Source organism: Saccopteryx leptura, chromosome 11 (genome assembly GCF_036850995.1).
Source record: "Saccopteryx leptura isolate mSacLep1 chromosome 11, mSacLep1_pri_phased_curated, whole genome shotgun sequence".
NCBI classification, from domain to species: domain Eukaryota; kingdom Metazoa; phylum Chordata; class Mammalia; order Chiroptera; family Emballonuridae; genus Saccopteryx; species Saccopteryx leptura.
Window position 1 is genome coordinate 50,050,246 of NC_089513.1, and position 16,889 is coordinate 50,067,134.

Here is a 16,889-nt window from a genome sequence, read left to right on the forward strand (position 1 = left end):
CTACTGAAAACATTTTTTTTTTTAAGATTTTATTTATTGATTTTAGAGAGAGAAGAGAGAGAAAGGGGAGGAGCAGGAAGCATCAACTTGTAGTAGTTGCTTCTCAAATGTGCCTTGACCGAGCAATCCCGGGGTTTTGAACTGGGGACTGCAGCATTCCAGGTCAATGCTTTTTTTATCCACTGTGCCACCACAGGTCAGCCCTGAAAACTGTCTTCCCTTTCATTAAGATTAAAGGCCAAATTTTTTACAATTACATATGTGGCCTTGGCAGCTCTGCTTTATACTCTAACTTTGTTTTCCCGACTCTTGTTGCTTGCTTCACTGCACTCTGGTGTCAGCTTTGTTCTCAGTTTAGGGCCCTCTCTACCTGGAACGTTTTCACCAGTTAGCTCTTGTCTCGTTCTCTCGCCTTATTCAGGTTTTCTTTATCCATTGCTTTCCTAACAAAACTTACCTATTTCACCCTATTTAAAGTTGCAACTGTGATTCCTCTGTTCCTTTACTGTTGTTTTTATCTCTTTTCTCTGCTCTTTTATCTCTTTTATCTCTTGCTCTTTTCTCCATAGCATATAACACCTTCTAAGATGCTAAAGAATTTACGTATTTATTGTGATTATATTTGATTTCCCACCTTCCTCCATTGAATGTTAACTCCATAGAACAGCTTTGTGCTGAGAGGGTTGGCTTGTCTTCCAAAAGGAAAGTGGGGAGAGAGAGAGACAGACGTTGACGGGCAGAAGAATGCATGGGATGACCTGAGAAGCTGACTCATCCAGTGCTGGAGGCGGCCATAGCTGGGGGAGTGGTTGATCCTTCTACACAACACAAGCCTAAAGTGGTTCAAACCTAAAGATGGTGTGACTCATCTCCAGAAATCTCTCCAGCTCCAATCAGCGCAACAAGACACAGCTGAAAACAGGAAGTGGGGAGGAGGGACAGTAACTCGGGTCTCCATGGAGATATGAGATACTCCTCCCCCTGCTGAAGTCATTTCTATGACTTTTGATACAGATTAATTACCTTCCATATTGGTTCTGCAGTTTCCATTCCTATCATCATATGAATAAGCAGGGAATCTCACTGTTTAAACTCTTAATTTGATTTTTGTGATTTTTATATTATATTCCTGGGTCTTTCCCTGTTTCTCTTTCCTTTGTCTTTGGTGTTACTCTGGTTATTCTTGACTGTGTGGTAGACATCTCTTTGGGTCATGCTGATCTTTTCTTTTTATACCTATGGATCCAAGCCTTAACTATTTTATGTCAGGAAAGCAAAAATATTTATTTCTGATATCTTTATTCTCCCAGTGAAGCACAACATCTGTTCCAGTCTCTTTGGAACACCTTTACTCTTTGAGCTTGATGTAGTTGTAGAGTATCACTTTTTTTTTGTATTTTTTGTATTTTTCTGAAGCTGGAAATGGGGAGGCAGTCAGACAGACTCCCACATGCGCCCGACCGGGATCCACCCGGCACACCCACCAGGGGGCGATGGTCTGCCCATCCGGGGCATCGCTCTGTCGCGACCAGAGCCACTCTAGCGCCTGGGGCAGAGGCCAAGGAGCCATCCCAGCGCCTGGGCCATCTTTTGCTCCAGTGGAGCCTTGGCTGCGGGAGGGGAAGAGAGAGACAGAGAGGAAGGAGAGGGGGAGGGGTGGAGAAGCAGATGGGCGCCTCTCCTGTGTACCCTGGCCAGGAATCGAACCCGGGACTCCCGCACACCAGGCCGACGCTCTACCACTGAGCCAACCGGCCAGGGCCAGAGTATCACTTTTAAAACTAAATTTTTCTTTTCTCCTTTCTAAATTTTCTCTTTGTGGGAAATATGACCAATCACCCAGTCTTCTGGAACAAGCACTCAAACTGTCTTGGATATTTTTTTCTCCTTTTATATAAAAACTGGTACTAAATTTTATTCACTTATTTCTTCCAAATTTCTCTTTTCTCCCTTCCATTTCCTATAGTGTTCCTTCCCCATTTTATAGAGTTATTACCTTTAACCAGATCTTTACACATATCTGACTTCTATCTGGTTTATAAACAGCTATCCCATAGATATTCAGAGTATGGAAGGGCTTGCTGGAGTGCTACTCTGTTTATTAATCACAGCTTTAATTGGGTTAAGCTTCAGTGAAAGTAAGAGACATAAATTTGGTATGTTCTTTTTAGTTAAGGGAATAAAAACAGGAAATAGTTTGCATAGTGACCTTGAAGAAAGGAGAATATTTGGAACAATTCAGAGTCAGTGATAAATTGAATATCAAGTTGATTGTGTGGTAGGAAATCCATAGCTGTTCTGTGTTAGTAAAACAGACAAACGTGTTACCACTTGACAAGTTGCTATTAGTCATAAGATTTCTATACCTAAATTAGCTTGTATAGATACTTTTTTTTTCCTTAAGTGAGAAGCGAGGAGGCAGAGAGACTGACTCCCACATGTGCCCTGACCCAGATGCATGTGGCAAGTCCCCTATGAGGCAATGCTTTTGCCAATCTGGGACCGTTACTCCATTGCTCTGTTGCTCAGCAACAGAGCTAAGGTGAAGCCATGGAGCCATCCTCAGCGCCTAGGGTCACGATGGCGAACCATTTTGTAAAAACCGCCCACTTTTGCGGTGCTGGTCAACCTGGTCCCTCCCGCCCACTAGTGGGCGTTCCACTTTCATGGTGGGCCAATCGTGGCGCCGTTTGGCTGCTCCACTATGCTGAGCCAACAGGCCAGAGCCTACTATAGTCACTTTTATAGTCGCTTTATTTTTGCCTCCATATCTATATGTGCTTACTTTTGACTTCTGCGTGATATAATTACATATCACAGAGTACTATTTGATTTTTATGGTTAAGGTCTTTTGTCTCTTATGTCCGAATGTCAGTCTTTAAATTAAAAACTCTTTGAGACCAGGAATCATGGCTGACTTATGCCATATAATGCTCTACAAGTACTGGTTGATGACTTCTTTTTCTGCTGATGGTGATTGGTAATGATGCCTTTAATTATGAATTGCATCATTAAGATCAGGATAATAATACTTTAATTCTAGTTCTTTGAAAAATAAAAGTGATGGATTAAGGTACCTCAGAGTTTTGTTTGCTTTGAAATTTTATTTGAAATATTTGGGAGGGAAAATTTAAGCAATACTGTTTTCTCATTCTTTTCCAGCATTTGCTCTTGCAGAATTAATTGACAATTCATTGTCTGCTACTTCTCGTAACACGGGGATTAGAAGGATACAGATTAAATTGGTAAGAAAATCATACGATTGAGCAATTTAACTATTCCTGTTATAAAAGTAGTACAAATTCATTGGAGAAAAATTAGAAAATAAAGAGAAATTAAAAGAAGTAATTATCTAATATGTCCTCGTCCATTTTAAAAATTTTTTCATGTGCCCTTTATTTTCGTGTTAGATGTATGCATATGTATGATGGTAGTTAGTGTGCATTTTGTTTTTTGGGATCTTCTTTCTCTTAGTAGTAAGTACATTGTAACATTGCTGTATCATGAATATAATATCCAATTGCTGCAGGTTGGTTTATTGGCTATAATATACTGCTCACAAAAATTAGAGGATATTTCAAAATGAACATGAAGCTATAAAAAAAGCATTTGATTTTTTTTTTATTAAACAACATCAGAAGAGCAAACAAGTCAAAGGAGGTTGTTCAATTATGCAAATGAGATGCAAAACAAACTTATTTATTTCATTGGTGAAAATGCACTATACAAAAGGTTAAAAGTACTGGAGTATTTGCATGTTCCCTGATTGCCTAATTTTTGTGAGCAGTATATAAATATATATATTAGCCTACTACAGTGTGTCCATAAAGTCATGGTGCACTTTTGACAGGTCACAGGAAAGCAACAAAAGACGATAGAAATGTGAAATCTGCACCAAATAAAAGGAAAACCCTCCCAGTTTCATACCTATTCAGTGCAGTTTGCTGTGGGCTCCATTTGCTGCCCTACACACATCCAAACGATAGTGAAGTTCTTGCCACACACGGGTAAGGACGTCTGGTGTAACAGAGTGAATAATGTCTGTGATTCTCTGTTTTAAATGATTAATGTTGTTGATACGATCAATGTACACATGTTGCTTCACATAACCCCAAAAGTAAAAGTCTAAGGGCGTCAGATCCGGGGATCATGGTGGCCATGGCTTGACAGAACCCCTGCTTATCCACCGCCAGGGGAATGTTCTATCCAGAAACTCACGAACAATGGTGGCGTAGTGTGGAGGAGCGCTGTCCTGTTGAAAGATGACACCTGGAAATTGTGGCACTGAATACAATTCCAACATGTCAAGATAGGACTTTGCCGTCACAGACTGCTCTGTGAAAAAAAATGGGCCTATCACCTTATCATGCATCAGGCCACACCACACGTTCACTTTAGGGCTGTTGCGTTCGTACTCAACGAAGGCATGAGGATGTTCAGCAGCCCATATTTGGACGTTATGATGATGAACATGTCCACAGATATGGAAGGTCGCTTCATCGCTAAACACAATCTTCTGCAAAAATCTTGCATCATTGTCGATCTCATGAAGCATATGTGTAGCAAACGCGCATCGTGTGGGTCTATCTGCCAGTTTGATAGCGTGCAACAGCCGCAATTTGTACCCCGTAAAACAGAGACGTTTCTTTAACACCTTATGAACTGTAGTCTTGCTTAAGTGTAATTGTCAAGCACATGCACGCACAGATTTTTTGCATTGATTTTCAACCTTTGTTTCTCATGCACTCATAAACTAATTACTAAAGAAAAAGGGGCCCTGACCTCTTCTTCTTTAGTAACTAATTTATTTGTGCCATGAGATGAAAATGCTTGTATTTAGTCAGGGGCACTGACCTTAGTAATTAGTGTGTGTTTGTGCCATGAAAAAAAAAGGTTGAAAATCACTGTTTTAGGGCTCCTTAGGTAGCTATCCCATATAGCCTCTACAGACTCGTCACTGACTGATGGCCTACCAGAACGGGTTTCTCCACCAAACTGCTGGTTTTCTTCAACTGCTTATCCCACCAAGTAATGTAATTCCTATGTGGTGGCGCTTCCTTATAAATGCGCTGATATTCACGTTGCACTTTGGTCATGGATTTGAATTTAGCGAGCCACAGAACACACTGAACTTGACTCTGTATCGTCCACATCTCGACTGGCATGGCCGTGGACTGCTCTGCTGTATACACGGTGTTACGTCATCATCTGCGCATGTGCACATGCTGCCACATCATCCTACAGAAACTGGGAGGGTTTTCTTTTTATTTGGTGCAGATTTCACATTTCTATCATCTTTTGTTGCTTTCTTGTGATCAGTCAAAAGTGCACCATGACTTTACGGACACACTGTATTATTGAACATTTAGTTTCTATTCTCTATTTTAGCCATTGTAAGCTGTGCTGCCATGATGAATATCTTTATTGGTCTTTGTACATATCTCTGATTAATTCTTCTAGCTAAATTCTGAGAAATGAAATTTCTGGACTAAAGGGCATAAAGAATTCTGAGACTAGATTCATACAGCTGAAGTGCCTTTTACAAAGTTGTATTAATTTATACTTCTAACAGAAATGTATGAGTGATCCCCTTGAGTCCCTTTTTCTGTATTTAACTTTTCACTTTTTTAATATTGATTTGATTTTGCCTTTTTTACTTATTTTATTTTATAGCATTTTGATGAAACACAAGGAAAACCTGCCGTGGCAGTGATAGATAATGGAAGAGGAATGACCTCAAAACAACTTAACAACTGGGCAGTGTATAGGTTGTCCAAATTTACAAGGCAAGGTGACTTTGAAAGGTTAGAAAACCTTACTCACTTTTTTATGGGTCGCTGGGTATTCTAGTAAGGATAAGAACTCGTATATTTCTTAGTTATACATGATACATTGGAGGTTTTGATGTTATCAGTATAGTTAGATTTTTATATTATATAATTTTTATGATTACTATTAGTTTAGAAATAGTCAAAACTATGTAAATCATATTGTGCCCTTGCATTGAACAATTGTTTTTGCATTTTCTGAAGTATGTAAGAGTTATGTTGATAAGTTGAGTACTTTGAGGCTTTTCCCTCTTACTGAGTTTGATGAAAGTTGTGTAGCTTGTAGAGCAATAGAATGGTTTTATAATAGGCTTTTAGAAATCATTTAATACCATTTTAAAAATGCCTAATGCATGTAGTTCTGTGACACTATTGCTGTACTTTTAGGACTCTATGCTAACAAAACGTTCACAGCTGTTAGGGAATAGAATCTAGTCGGGAGTTTTGTATCAGAATGTGTTTGTAAAAAATATGGTGAATGAAAGTGTCATAGAAGAAACAAAATATACTAGAAACTGTCAAGGATATAAAGACTCAGGCCCTTAGAATATTAACTCAGTTCTAGTAAGTGACGATCCACAAAACTTTTCATATTTCAAGCTATCTATGTTGTATACTTTAGGAAACATACTTGGGAAGAGTCTGGTGGCATTCTTATTAAGAAGTTAGTATTTGTTTATATCCTGTTTCGCTCTTGTTGTGTCAAGGAAAGTCGCCCAAATTTAAGGATTAATTTCAATAATGTGTTAAAAAACCAATGTAGTTAACACATTTGCCTTCTCATTTCTGAAATTTTTGCACCCTTAGAATTTTCATCAATTTTGTAAAGACTTATAGTGTCGTGGTGAGAGGCAATATAGTGAAGGATATTTGGAATCATTTGGCCTGGTTTGAATTCTAGCCTTATTAGTTGTATGATGTTGATCAAGGTACTTTACTTTTCTTTGTCTTGGCTTACATATCTGTAAAATGCAGATAATTCCTTATAAGATTTTGTGAAAACCAAGTGAATGCCTGGCATATGGTAAGCAATCAGTCAATATAAGCTATCATTTTAGCTATTACTTCTCAATCTTGGCCTCAGACTTTTCTACACCCATTCTTTTCTTTTTTTCTTTCTTTCTTCCTGAGAGCAAGAGAGACAGACAGACAGATAGGAAGGGAGAGAGATGAGAAGCATCAAGCCAGCGACCTTTGGGCTTAAACCAGCTACTATGGGATCATGTCAGTGATCCCACGCTTAAGCTGGCAACCCCACGCTCAAGCCCACACTCAAGCCGACGATCTCAGGGTTTTGAACCTGGAACCTCCCAGGTCAATGCTGTATCCACTGTGCCACCACTGGTCAGGCTACAACCATTCTTTTTCCCTGTTTTCATGAGTCCATTCTACTTCAAGGATTTATAAAATAGCCATAGAGAAGGATGCAATAGGAATATTAGGTAGAAGGGAAAGGAGAATAGATGATAGATTGGGCTAAAAGGCAGAAAAGTGGAAGAATAGAAAGAAGTAGAGTCTACAGTTTTATTTCATTTAAATTTTTATTGATTTACTGATTTTAGAGAGAGAGAGAGAGAGGGAGGAAGTGAGTGAGAGAAAAACATCAATTTGTCATTCCACCTACCCAAGCATTCATTCGGTTGATTACTGTATGCACCCTGACCCTGGGGAGTCCATCCCACAACCTTGGTAGATTGATATTATGCTACAACCAACAGAGCTACCTGTACAGAACCTTAGAGTCTACAGTGTATTAAAGTTAGATTTTAACTGTATTAATGGAATATGACTGACTTTTCTCTAGATTTTATCACAACATCAACTTTTAAACTTAATCAAATGTTAGGGAAATTTTATTTGATTTTCATAGAAATCTACTTGTTGCTGGTTTTTTGTCCTGGCTTTGTAGGTATTATGTCAATAAACAATTAGTTGTTATGTTATTATGTACTCATACTGCCTGTAAGTGTGGTAACAGTTCCTTGACCCACTCTAATTTCTGTTAGTATCAGATGTACTCCTTCACTTCCCTAACTTCTACTCCTGTAGAAAAATTTATCAGTTGTTCTGCTTCCAGTTTAGTTTTCGCTGGATACAGGAGACAGACAATGGAAGAAAAGGAAGAACATCCTGAAAGTACAGAACAGGTGTTTTTGGCATGTAGTTTCTGTTATTGAGAAAAAAATCAGAAGTAAACACATAAAAAAGTTATAATCATTTCAGTTATTAATTATTGTTATTATGAAAATATTGAATATGGTAGAGCCTGTTGGTCATCTCGTTTAGGTGGAATTATTAGAGAAGACAGTAGCCTCTGAGATTATATTTGAGTTGAGGCTTGAAAGAAGAAAATACTCACAGAGTGCATATTTTTTGTCCTAGAACCATGGCCCAATTTATAACTTTGCAGAGAAGCACCTTATACTAGTAAACACTGTTGTGACTTACTCCAAACCTCTGCTGGCCACAGTTTGGCACTTTGCCCAGGTTGAGCTGCTTCCTCCAACCCCTGCTGAGATCCTTACAGCTTTTCACAGCTTTAAAAGGCAGTCAGTGGGGCTCAAACTGGTCATTTCAAATAGCTCACAGTTAAGGAAGCTCTGCTGAATGGTTTGTTGGCCACTGAGATGTGGAGGAAGTTTTATGTTGGTGAACTCTTAGACAAGTGTGGAATCATTGGCTGTAATGTTTGAAGACTGATTGTTAACATCGGTTTCTTTTTGGTTTATTAGTTGAATGTTCTTGGTCCATGAATGATCAGAATGGTACTTGAATAAAGTATGTCAAAAGTGATGTTTTCTATATCAAACAGTGCTTGGAAAGGTCACAATTTCATTTGATATTAGATAGGATTGTCTTTTGCTTTAACAATGTTATTAGAGCTCTAAATGCATGTCTTCGCCTGAAAATGGCAAGTGTATATGTGAATATGCCTACCTGGTATCTATGTTTCAGGATAACAATTTGAAGGTTGGAATATGATATTTTCTTTTCAGAAAAGTTGGGGAACGGCTTTGAGAAAACTAGAACTTGCTACAGTAGGAGAAATAGTAATACCATGTACTAGAGTTAAATCATGTCCGTGGATAAAGAATACATTTTAAGTGGATTCTCTGCTAAACTCAGAGAAAAGGCCTTTTTGACACCACCTATGTCTGTAAATGTTTGGATACATGGTGGTAATCTAAGAATGTAGTTTTGTATCATCTTTAATGCCAAGATAGTGAATGAGAGCCATGACCTACCTTTTTAATCTAACTTTGATATGTTTTATTATTCTCTGGTTTTATGATTTTTATAACCTATCATAGCTAAAATAAAATACCCTGTGGTTATTTAAATAAGGTTGTAACTTAGTTTCATCCACGGATCTAAAAAGTGTGTTATGTCTTGAAATAAATAGAAATGATTGGTTATCAAAAAGAAAAAAAGACAAAGAAGAAGAAAAAATACTCAAATGAAGACCTGGGGAAGAGTATTCCAAGTAGAGGGGACATCAGCAAACATAGAGACCCTGGTATTTTGATTTGTTTTGTTTGAGTGGTGGAAAGGAGACCAATGTTGTCTGAGCATGGTACATGAAGGGGAAAGCAGAGGGAGACGAGAGGAGAGCTCTAATTTGACAACATTCTTTAGAACTCTTGCTTACCTTGCTACTACCCTTCTCTCTACCCCTTTTTAAAAACAAATTTTCCATTGAGAGAGGGGGCGGGTATTAACTCGTTCCACTTAGTTCCATTTAGTTGTATACTCATTGATTGTTTCTTATATGTGCCCTGACCAGGGATCAAACCTGTGACCTCAGTGCTCTGGGAAGATACTTGATCTACTGACCCACCCGACCAGGCCCCCTCTATCCTTTTTATTTTGAAAATTTTTAAGCCAGAAAATAAGTTGAAAGGACAGTACTAGCACTCATGTATTCTTCAAGCAGTTAACGTTTTGCCACATTTGTTTTCTTCTATCTGTACACACAAATGCACATCTGTATTTACATTTTTTCCGCAGTCATTTGAAAGTAACCTGAAGTAACTCCTTCACAGTGAGGTTCTCATTAATAACCATAATACTATTATCACACCCAAGAAATTTATTACTGTGGACTCAAAATATTTAGTATAATGTTTATATTTAGATTTTTTTTCCTTTCTCCTATCTCTCTGGTTTTCTTTATAGTAATACTTTGCATTTATGTCTTTCACAAAATTGGCATTTTTTCCCTCCTAGAATTCAGGCTAGTTGTATAGAATGGTCTACTGCCTGGATCTAAGTGTTTCCTGAGCATTATTCTTTTCCTCAACATTTTATGAGCATTTTCAAACATACATAAAAGTTGAAATTCTACAGTGAATACTCAGATACTCATACCTAGTTGTTAACATTAATAATTACCACACATCCATTTATCCTACTAACCTTCAGTTCATCTTAATTTTTGTTTGAGTTCAAATAAATTACAGATATCAGTAAACTTTCTGCTAATGTTTTAAGCATTGATATCATTATCTAGCAGTTTTTTTTTTCTTTTGAGGTAAAATTTACATACACGGAAATGCTCACATCTGTCTTAAGTGTATCGTCATTGGATTTTTTATGGTTGTATAATTTATATACCATAAAGTACATCATATTAAAGTGTACACTTCGTGGTTATGAGTGTAGTCACAAAGTTGTACAGCCATCATCACTAATTTCAGAACATTTTCATCACTCCAGAAGATACCCTGTACCTATTTGTAGTTACTCCCTCTCCATCTCCTTCTCCCCCATTCCTGACAATCAATTATTATACTTTCTTTTTTTATGTATTTTTTTTTATTTAGAAATTAAATTTAATGGGGTGACATTGCTCAATAAGAGTACATAGGATTCAGGTAAGCACTTCTATAGCATTTGAATTGTTAATTATGTTGTGTTACACAGGTCATCTTTTGTAACCTGGTATTTGTCTTTAATCCCCTCTTCCTCACCCTTCTCCCCTGGTAACCACTTCACTTTTATCTATGCTTATGAGTTTCAATTTTATTATCCCACCTATGCATGAAATCATACAGTTATTAGCTTTTTCTGATTTACTTATTTTACTTAGTTTAATGTTCTCAAGGTCTATCTATGTTGTTATAAATGGCAATATATCATCAGTTCTTATGGCTCATTAGTGTTCCATTGTATATGTGTATACCACATCATCTTTATCCAACTCTCTATCAGGAGACAATTTGGTTGTTCCCATGTCTTGGCCACTGTGAATAATGCTGCAGTGAACATAGGGGTGCATGTGTCTTTGAGTAACAATGTTGTTGAGTTTTTCGGTAGATACCCAGTAGAGGGATTACTGGGTCATATGGTGGCTCTGCTCTTAATTTTTTGAGGAACTGCCATACTTTCCTTAATAATGGCTGTACCAGTTTACATTCCCATCGGTAGTGAATGAGTGTTCCTTTTTCTCTACAGCCTCTCCAACCCTTGTTATTAACTGTCTTGTTGATAATAGCCAATCTAACAGGTGTGAGATGGTATCTCATTGTAGTTTTGATTTGCATTTCTCTAATAGCTAGCAAAGGCTAATATCTTTTAACACATCTATTTATTGTTTGATGTCTTCATGAGAGAAGTGTCTGTTTAGGTCCTATCCCCATTTTTAATTGGATTGTTTTCTTGTTTGTTGTTGAGCTTTGTGAGTTTTTTTGTATTTTGGAAATTAATCCCTTGTCAGAGCTATTGTTTGTGAATATCTATTCCCAATTGGTTGGCCGCTTGTTTTGTTGTTGGTTTCTTTCACTGTGCAGAATCTTTGTAGTTTAATGTCGTACCATTCATTTATTTTTGCCTTTGCTTCCCTTGCCTTTGGGGGTCAGATTCATAAAATGTTCTCTAATTTGGCCAAGGTCCATAAGTTTAGTACCTATGTTTTCTTCTATAATTCATTGTTTCAGATCTTATATTTAGGTCTTTGATCCATTTTGAATTAATTTTTGTGCAAGGGGACAAACTAGTCAGGTTTAATTCTTTTGCATGCGGCTTTTCAATTTTTTTCAGCACCATTTATCAAAGAGGCTTTCTTTTCCCCATTGTTGTGTTTTTGGCTCCTCTGTCAAAGATTATTTGTCCATATATGTGTAGTTTAGTTTCTGGGCTCGTGATTCTGTTTCATTGTGTTGTTTGTTTTTCTGCCAAAACCATACTGTATAATTTGAAGTCAGGTACCTCCAGCTTCATTCTTTGTTCTCAGTATTGCTTTGACTATTCATGGTCTTTTATGGTTCCATACAAATCTGGTGATTTTTTGTTGCTGTTGTTTTATTTCTTTAAAAAATGACATTGGGATTTTAATGGAGATTGCATTAAATTTGTGTATTGCTTTGGATAATATGGCCATTTTAACTCTGTTGATTCTTCCGATCCATGAACATGGAATTCTTTTCCATTTTATTGTGTCCTTTTTAATTTCTTTTAGTAATGCTTTGTAGTTTTCAGTATATAGGTTCTTCAGATCCTTTGTTAAGTTTATTCCTAGATATTTTATTTTTTGTTGCAATTGTAAAAGGAATTGTTTCTTTCAGTTCCTTTTCACAAATTTTATTATTGGCGTATAGGAAAGCAGTAGATTTTTGTGTATTGATTTTGTATCCTGAGACTTTATCGTATTTGTTTATTGTTTCTAATAGTTTTTCAGTGGAGTCTGTGGGGTTTTTTATATACTGGGTCATGTTATCTGCAAAAAGTGATACCTTTACTTCTTCTTTCCCATTATGGGTAATGTTTATTATTTTCTCTTGCCTGATTGCTCTAAGACTTACAGCATTATGTTGAATAGGAATGGAGAGATTGGGAAGCCTTGTTTTATTCCTGATTTTAGAGGAAAAGCTTTCAGTTTTTCACCATTTATTATGTTACTGGCTGGTTTGGTTTGTCATATATGGCCTTTATTATGCTGAGGTACTTTCCTTGTATACCCATTTTATTGAATGTTTTAAACATAAATAGATATTGTATCTTATAGAATGCCTTTTCGGCATCTATTGATAGGATCACATGATTTTTGTCCTTTGTTTTGTAGATGTGGGTGGGGTATTGCATTGATCAATTTTCATATGTTGAACCATTCTTGTGCTCCTAGAATGAATCCCACTGATTGTGAGGTAATATTTTTTTAATGTTGTTGTTGTATTAGATTTGCTAATATTTTGTTTAGGGATATTGGTCTGTAGTTTTCTTTTTTTGTTTTGTCCTTACCAGGTTTTGGTATCAGGGTTATGTTGGCCTCATAAAATGTGTTAGGGAGTATTGCCTCTTCTTCAAATTTTTGGGAAACTTTGAAAGGGATGGGTACTAAATTTTCTTTGCTTGTTTGGTAGAATTCACTAGTGTAGCCATTTGATCCAGGGCTTTTATTTATGGGGAGGTTTTTGATAGTGTTTTCTATTTTCTCACTGCTTATTGGTCTGTTTAGGTTTTGCACTTCTTTATGATGCAGTTTAGGAAGATTGTATAGTTCTAGGAACTTATCCATTTCTTTTAGATTGTTGAATTTGGTGGCATATAGTCTTTCATGGTACTTTAGTATGATCCTTTGTATATCTCTGATATCTCTGGTAATTTTTCTTTCATTTTAGATTTTGTTTATATGAGCCTTTTCTCTTTTTTTCTTAGGGAGTCTAGCGAGGAGTTTGTCAATATTACTGATTGTTTTTTTCAAAGAACCAGCTCTTTGTTGTATTATTTTTTTCTATAGTTTTTTTTGTTCTCTATTTCATTAAGTTCTCTACTTTTTACGAATTTCTTCTTCTGACTTTGCATTGCCTTTGTTCTTCTTTTTCTAGTTCTATAAGATGTAATGTTATGTTGTTTACTTGGGGTCTCTCTCTCTCTCTCTTTTTTTTAAGAATCAGGGAGAGACAGGGACATTGAGCTGCTCCTGTCTGTGCCCTGATTGGGAATTGAACTGTCAACCTCTGTGCCCAGGGACAATGCTCCAACCAACTGAGCTATTTGGCCAGGGCTTAATTTTATTTTATTTTATTTTTTTACAGAGACAGAGAGAGGGATAGACAGGGACAAACAGGAATGGAGAGAGATGAGAAGCATCAGTCATTAGTTTTTCATTGCGCATTGCAACACCTTAGTTGTTCATTGATTGCTTTCTCATATGAGCCTTGACCACGGGCCTTCAGCAGACCGAGTAACCCCTTGCTGGAGCCAGCGACCTTGGGCTCAAGCTGGTAGAATTTTGCTCATACCAGATGAGCCTGCGCTCAAGCTGGTGACCTCGGGGTCTCAAACCTGGGTCCTCTGCATCCCAGTCCGACGCTCTATCCACTGCACCACCACCTGGTCAGGCTGTTTTTATCTTTTGATTGATTTTTAGAGAGACAGAGGGAGGGAGAGAGAGGGGAAATGGAAGCATTCATTTTTTTATTCCACTTATCTGTACATTCATTGGTTACTTCCTGTGTATACCCTGACTAGGGATCAAAGGTGCTACCTCATTGTTTCAGAATAACACCTTAATTGACTGAGCTAACTGTCCTGGGCCTCTCTTGTTTCTTGATATAAGGCTGTAATGATATGAACGTCCCTCTTATTTCTGTTTTCGCTGCATCCCAGAAGTTTTGATATGTCATGTTGTCATTCTCATTTGTCTGTATATATCTTTTGATCTCTGCTTTTATTTCTTCCTTGAACCCTGTTATTATTTAATTTTCACTTTGTTTGTGGGTTTCTTTACTTCTGTTTTACAATTGAATTCTAATTTCAGAGCCTTATGGTCAGAGAATATGCTTGATATAATTTCAATCTTGAATTTATTGATTTTGTGGCCCAATGTACAGTCTATCTTTGAGAATGTTCCACGCACACTAGAAAAGAATGTATAATCTGATGTTCTGGGAGGAAATGTTCTGTAAATGTCTATTATATCCATTCAGTCTAGTGTGTTATTTAGGGCTGATCTTTTGTCTTTTATTTTCTTTTATTCCCTTCCTTCCTCCCTTCCTTCCTTCCTTCCTTCCTTCCTTCCTTCCTTCCTTCCTTCCTTCCTTCCTTCCCTTTCTTTCTTATAAAATACCTTTTTTAAAAAATAATTTTATTTGTTGATTTTAGCATGAGAGGAAGAAAATGGAAGACAGGAACATCAATCTGTTCCAATATGTTCCCTGACGGGGGATCAAACCAGTAACCTCTGTTCTTTGGGACGATGCTCTAACCAACTGAGCTATCTGTCCAGAGCAAGGGCTGATATTTCTTTATTGATTTTATGTTTGGATGATTAGATGTCAGTTGTGTTGAGATCTCCAACTATGATTGTGTTTTGGTCTCTCAATTTTAGATCTGTTAGTAGATGTCTTATATATTTTGGTGCTCCCTGATTTGGTACATATATATTAAAAGGTGTTATGTCTTCTTTATATAGTTTCCTCTTTATCGTTATAAAATGTCCATTTTTGTCTCATTACCTTTGTTTTCTTGAAGTCAGTATTGTCAGATATACGTATAGCTACTCCTGCGTTTTTGGGGTATTTTTTGCTTGGAGAATTATTTTTCAACCTTTCACTTTGAGTCTACTTTTGTTCTTGCAGCTTAGATATGTTTTCTGAATGCAGCATATGGTTGGGTTTTACTTTTTGATCCAATCTGCTCTTCTGTGCCTCTTTATTGGTGAGTTCAGTCCATTTATTTACATTTAGGGTAGTTATTGATTCATAAGGATTTCCTATAGCCATTTTCTTTATTTTTTTCTAGTAGGTCTGTGTCTCCTTTGGGTTTTTTTATGTTTCTGTCAGTTTTTTTCCCCCTTTGGTGGTATTCCATACTTCTTTATTTCATTTCGTTTTTTTTTAAGTTATGTGTTTCAATATTGTTATTTTTCATGAGTGGTTATCATTAGGTTACTAAGAAAAAAATTTTTATATAGACAAGAGTTCTGCCTTTTGAGTGCTTCTGCACTCCATCCTCTTTTGCTACTGCAGATCTTTATCCTTTCTCCTTTTATGTTTTTGTTGTCACAGATTATCCTTGTTTATATTTTAATCTTACTGGAGCTTTTATATGATTTTTTTATTTGTTTTGTTCTTTGTATCTTGTAGAATAATCCCCTGCAGTGGGTTTTTTTCTGGTGATAAATTTCCTCAGCTTCTGTATATCTAGAAAAGTTTTTATTTCTCCTTCATATTTTCAGGATAAGTTTGATGGATATAGTATTCTTGGCTGGTAATTCTTCTCTTTCAGTGCTTTGGGTCCACTCTGCTAGCTTGTAGAGATTCTGCTGAGAAGTCTGTGATAACCTGATGGGTCTTTCTTTATGTTATGTTCTTTTCCCTACCTGCTTCAAGGATTCTTTGTCATTGATTTTTGACAGTTTTATTATGTTGTGCCTTGTAGAAGACTTGTTTGAGTTGAGGTAACTAGGTGTTTTGTTTGCCTCTTGGATTCAAGTATCTAATTCTTTCTATAGACTTGGGAAGCTCTCATCAATTATTTGTTTGAATATGCTCTCCATTCCATTCTCCCTCTCTTCTTCTTCTGATATACTCACTATTCTCTTTGTGATATAGTCAAGTAATTCCCACAGAGCTCTCACTTTTAAAAATTATTCAGTATCTCTTTTTCCTCTGTATCATCTGTAGTTGCCTGTCTTCAATGTCACTGATTCTTTTTTCTGTCTGGCCCATTCTTTTCACTAAACTTGCTAGCTCATTTCTCAGTTCATATTCTTCATCTTTTTTTGAAGTGTCAGCTCCTTGGTGAAGTACTCGATTTGTCTCTATTGTTTAACTCCAGTAAATTCATGTGATTGAGATAGCTCTCTGGAGGTTGTTCATTTTCTTTCTGAACTGTGTCTCTTTCTTGGATAGTTATGGTGTTGTTTTTTTCTACCTTGATGGCAATTGAGAGTGGTATTGTTAAGAAATGAAAAAAAGACAAAAAATAAAAATATGTAAAAGAAAAATAATTTAAAAAATAAGAGGAAAACCACAAAAAACTGAAGAACAAAACAATAATCAAATGTAAACAAGAAAACAGCAACCAAAAGAACCCAAAAAGAAACAACAAATAAAAAAT

The 16,889-nt window shown here is 36.6% G+C and overlaps 1 protein-coding gene across 1 annotated transcript in view; it reads left to right on the forward strand.

Moving 5' to 3' along the window:
• SMCHD1 (structural maintenance of chromosomes flexible hinge domain containing 1) overlaps positions 1-16,889 on the forward strand; it is a 173,213-nt gene that overhangs the window by 14,624 nt on the left and 141,700 nt on the right. Inside the window, exons 4-5 of the mRNA XM_066353570.1 lie at positions 3,163-3,245; positions 5,674-5,804. Coding sequence (XP_066209667.1) covers positions 3,163-3,245; positions 5,674-5,804 — 214 coding nt within the window. The remainder of the gene's footprint in view (positions 1-3,162; positions 3,246-5,673; positions 5,805-16,889) is intronic.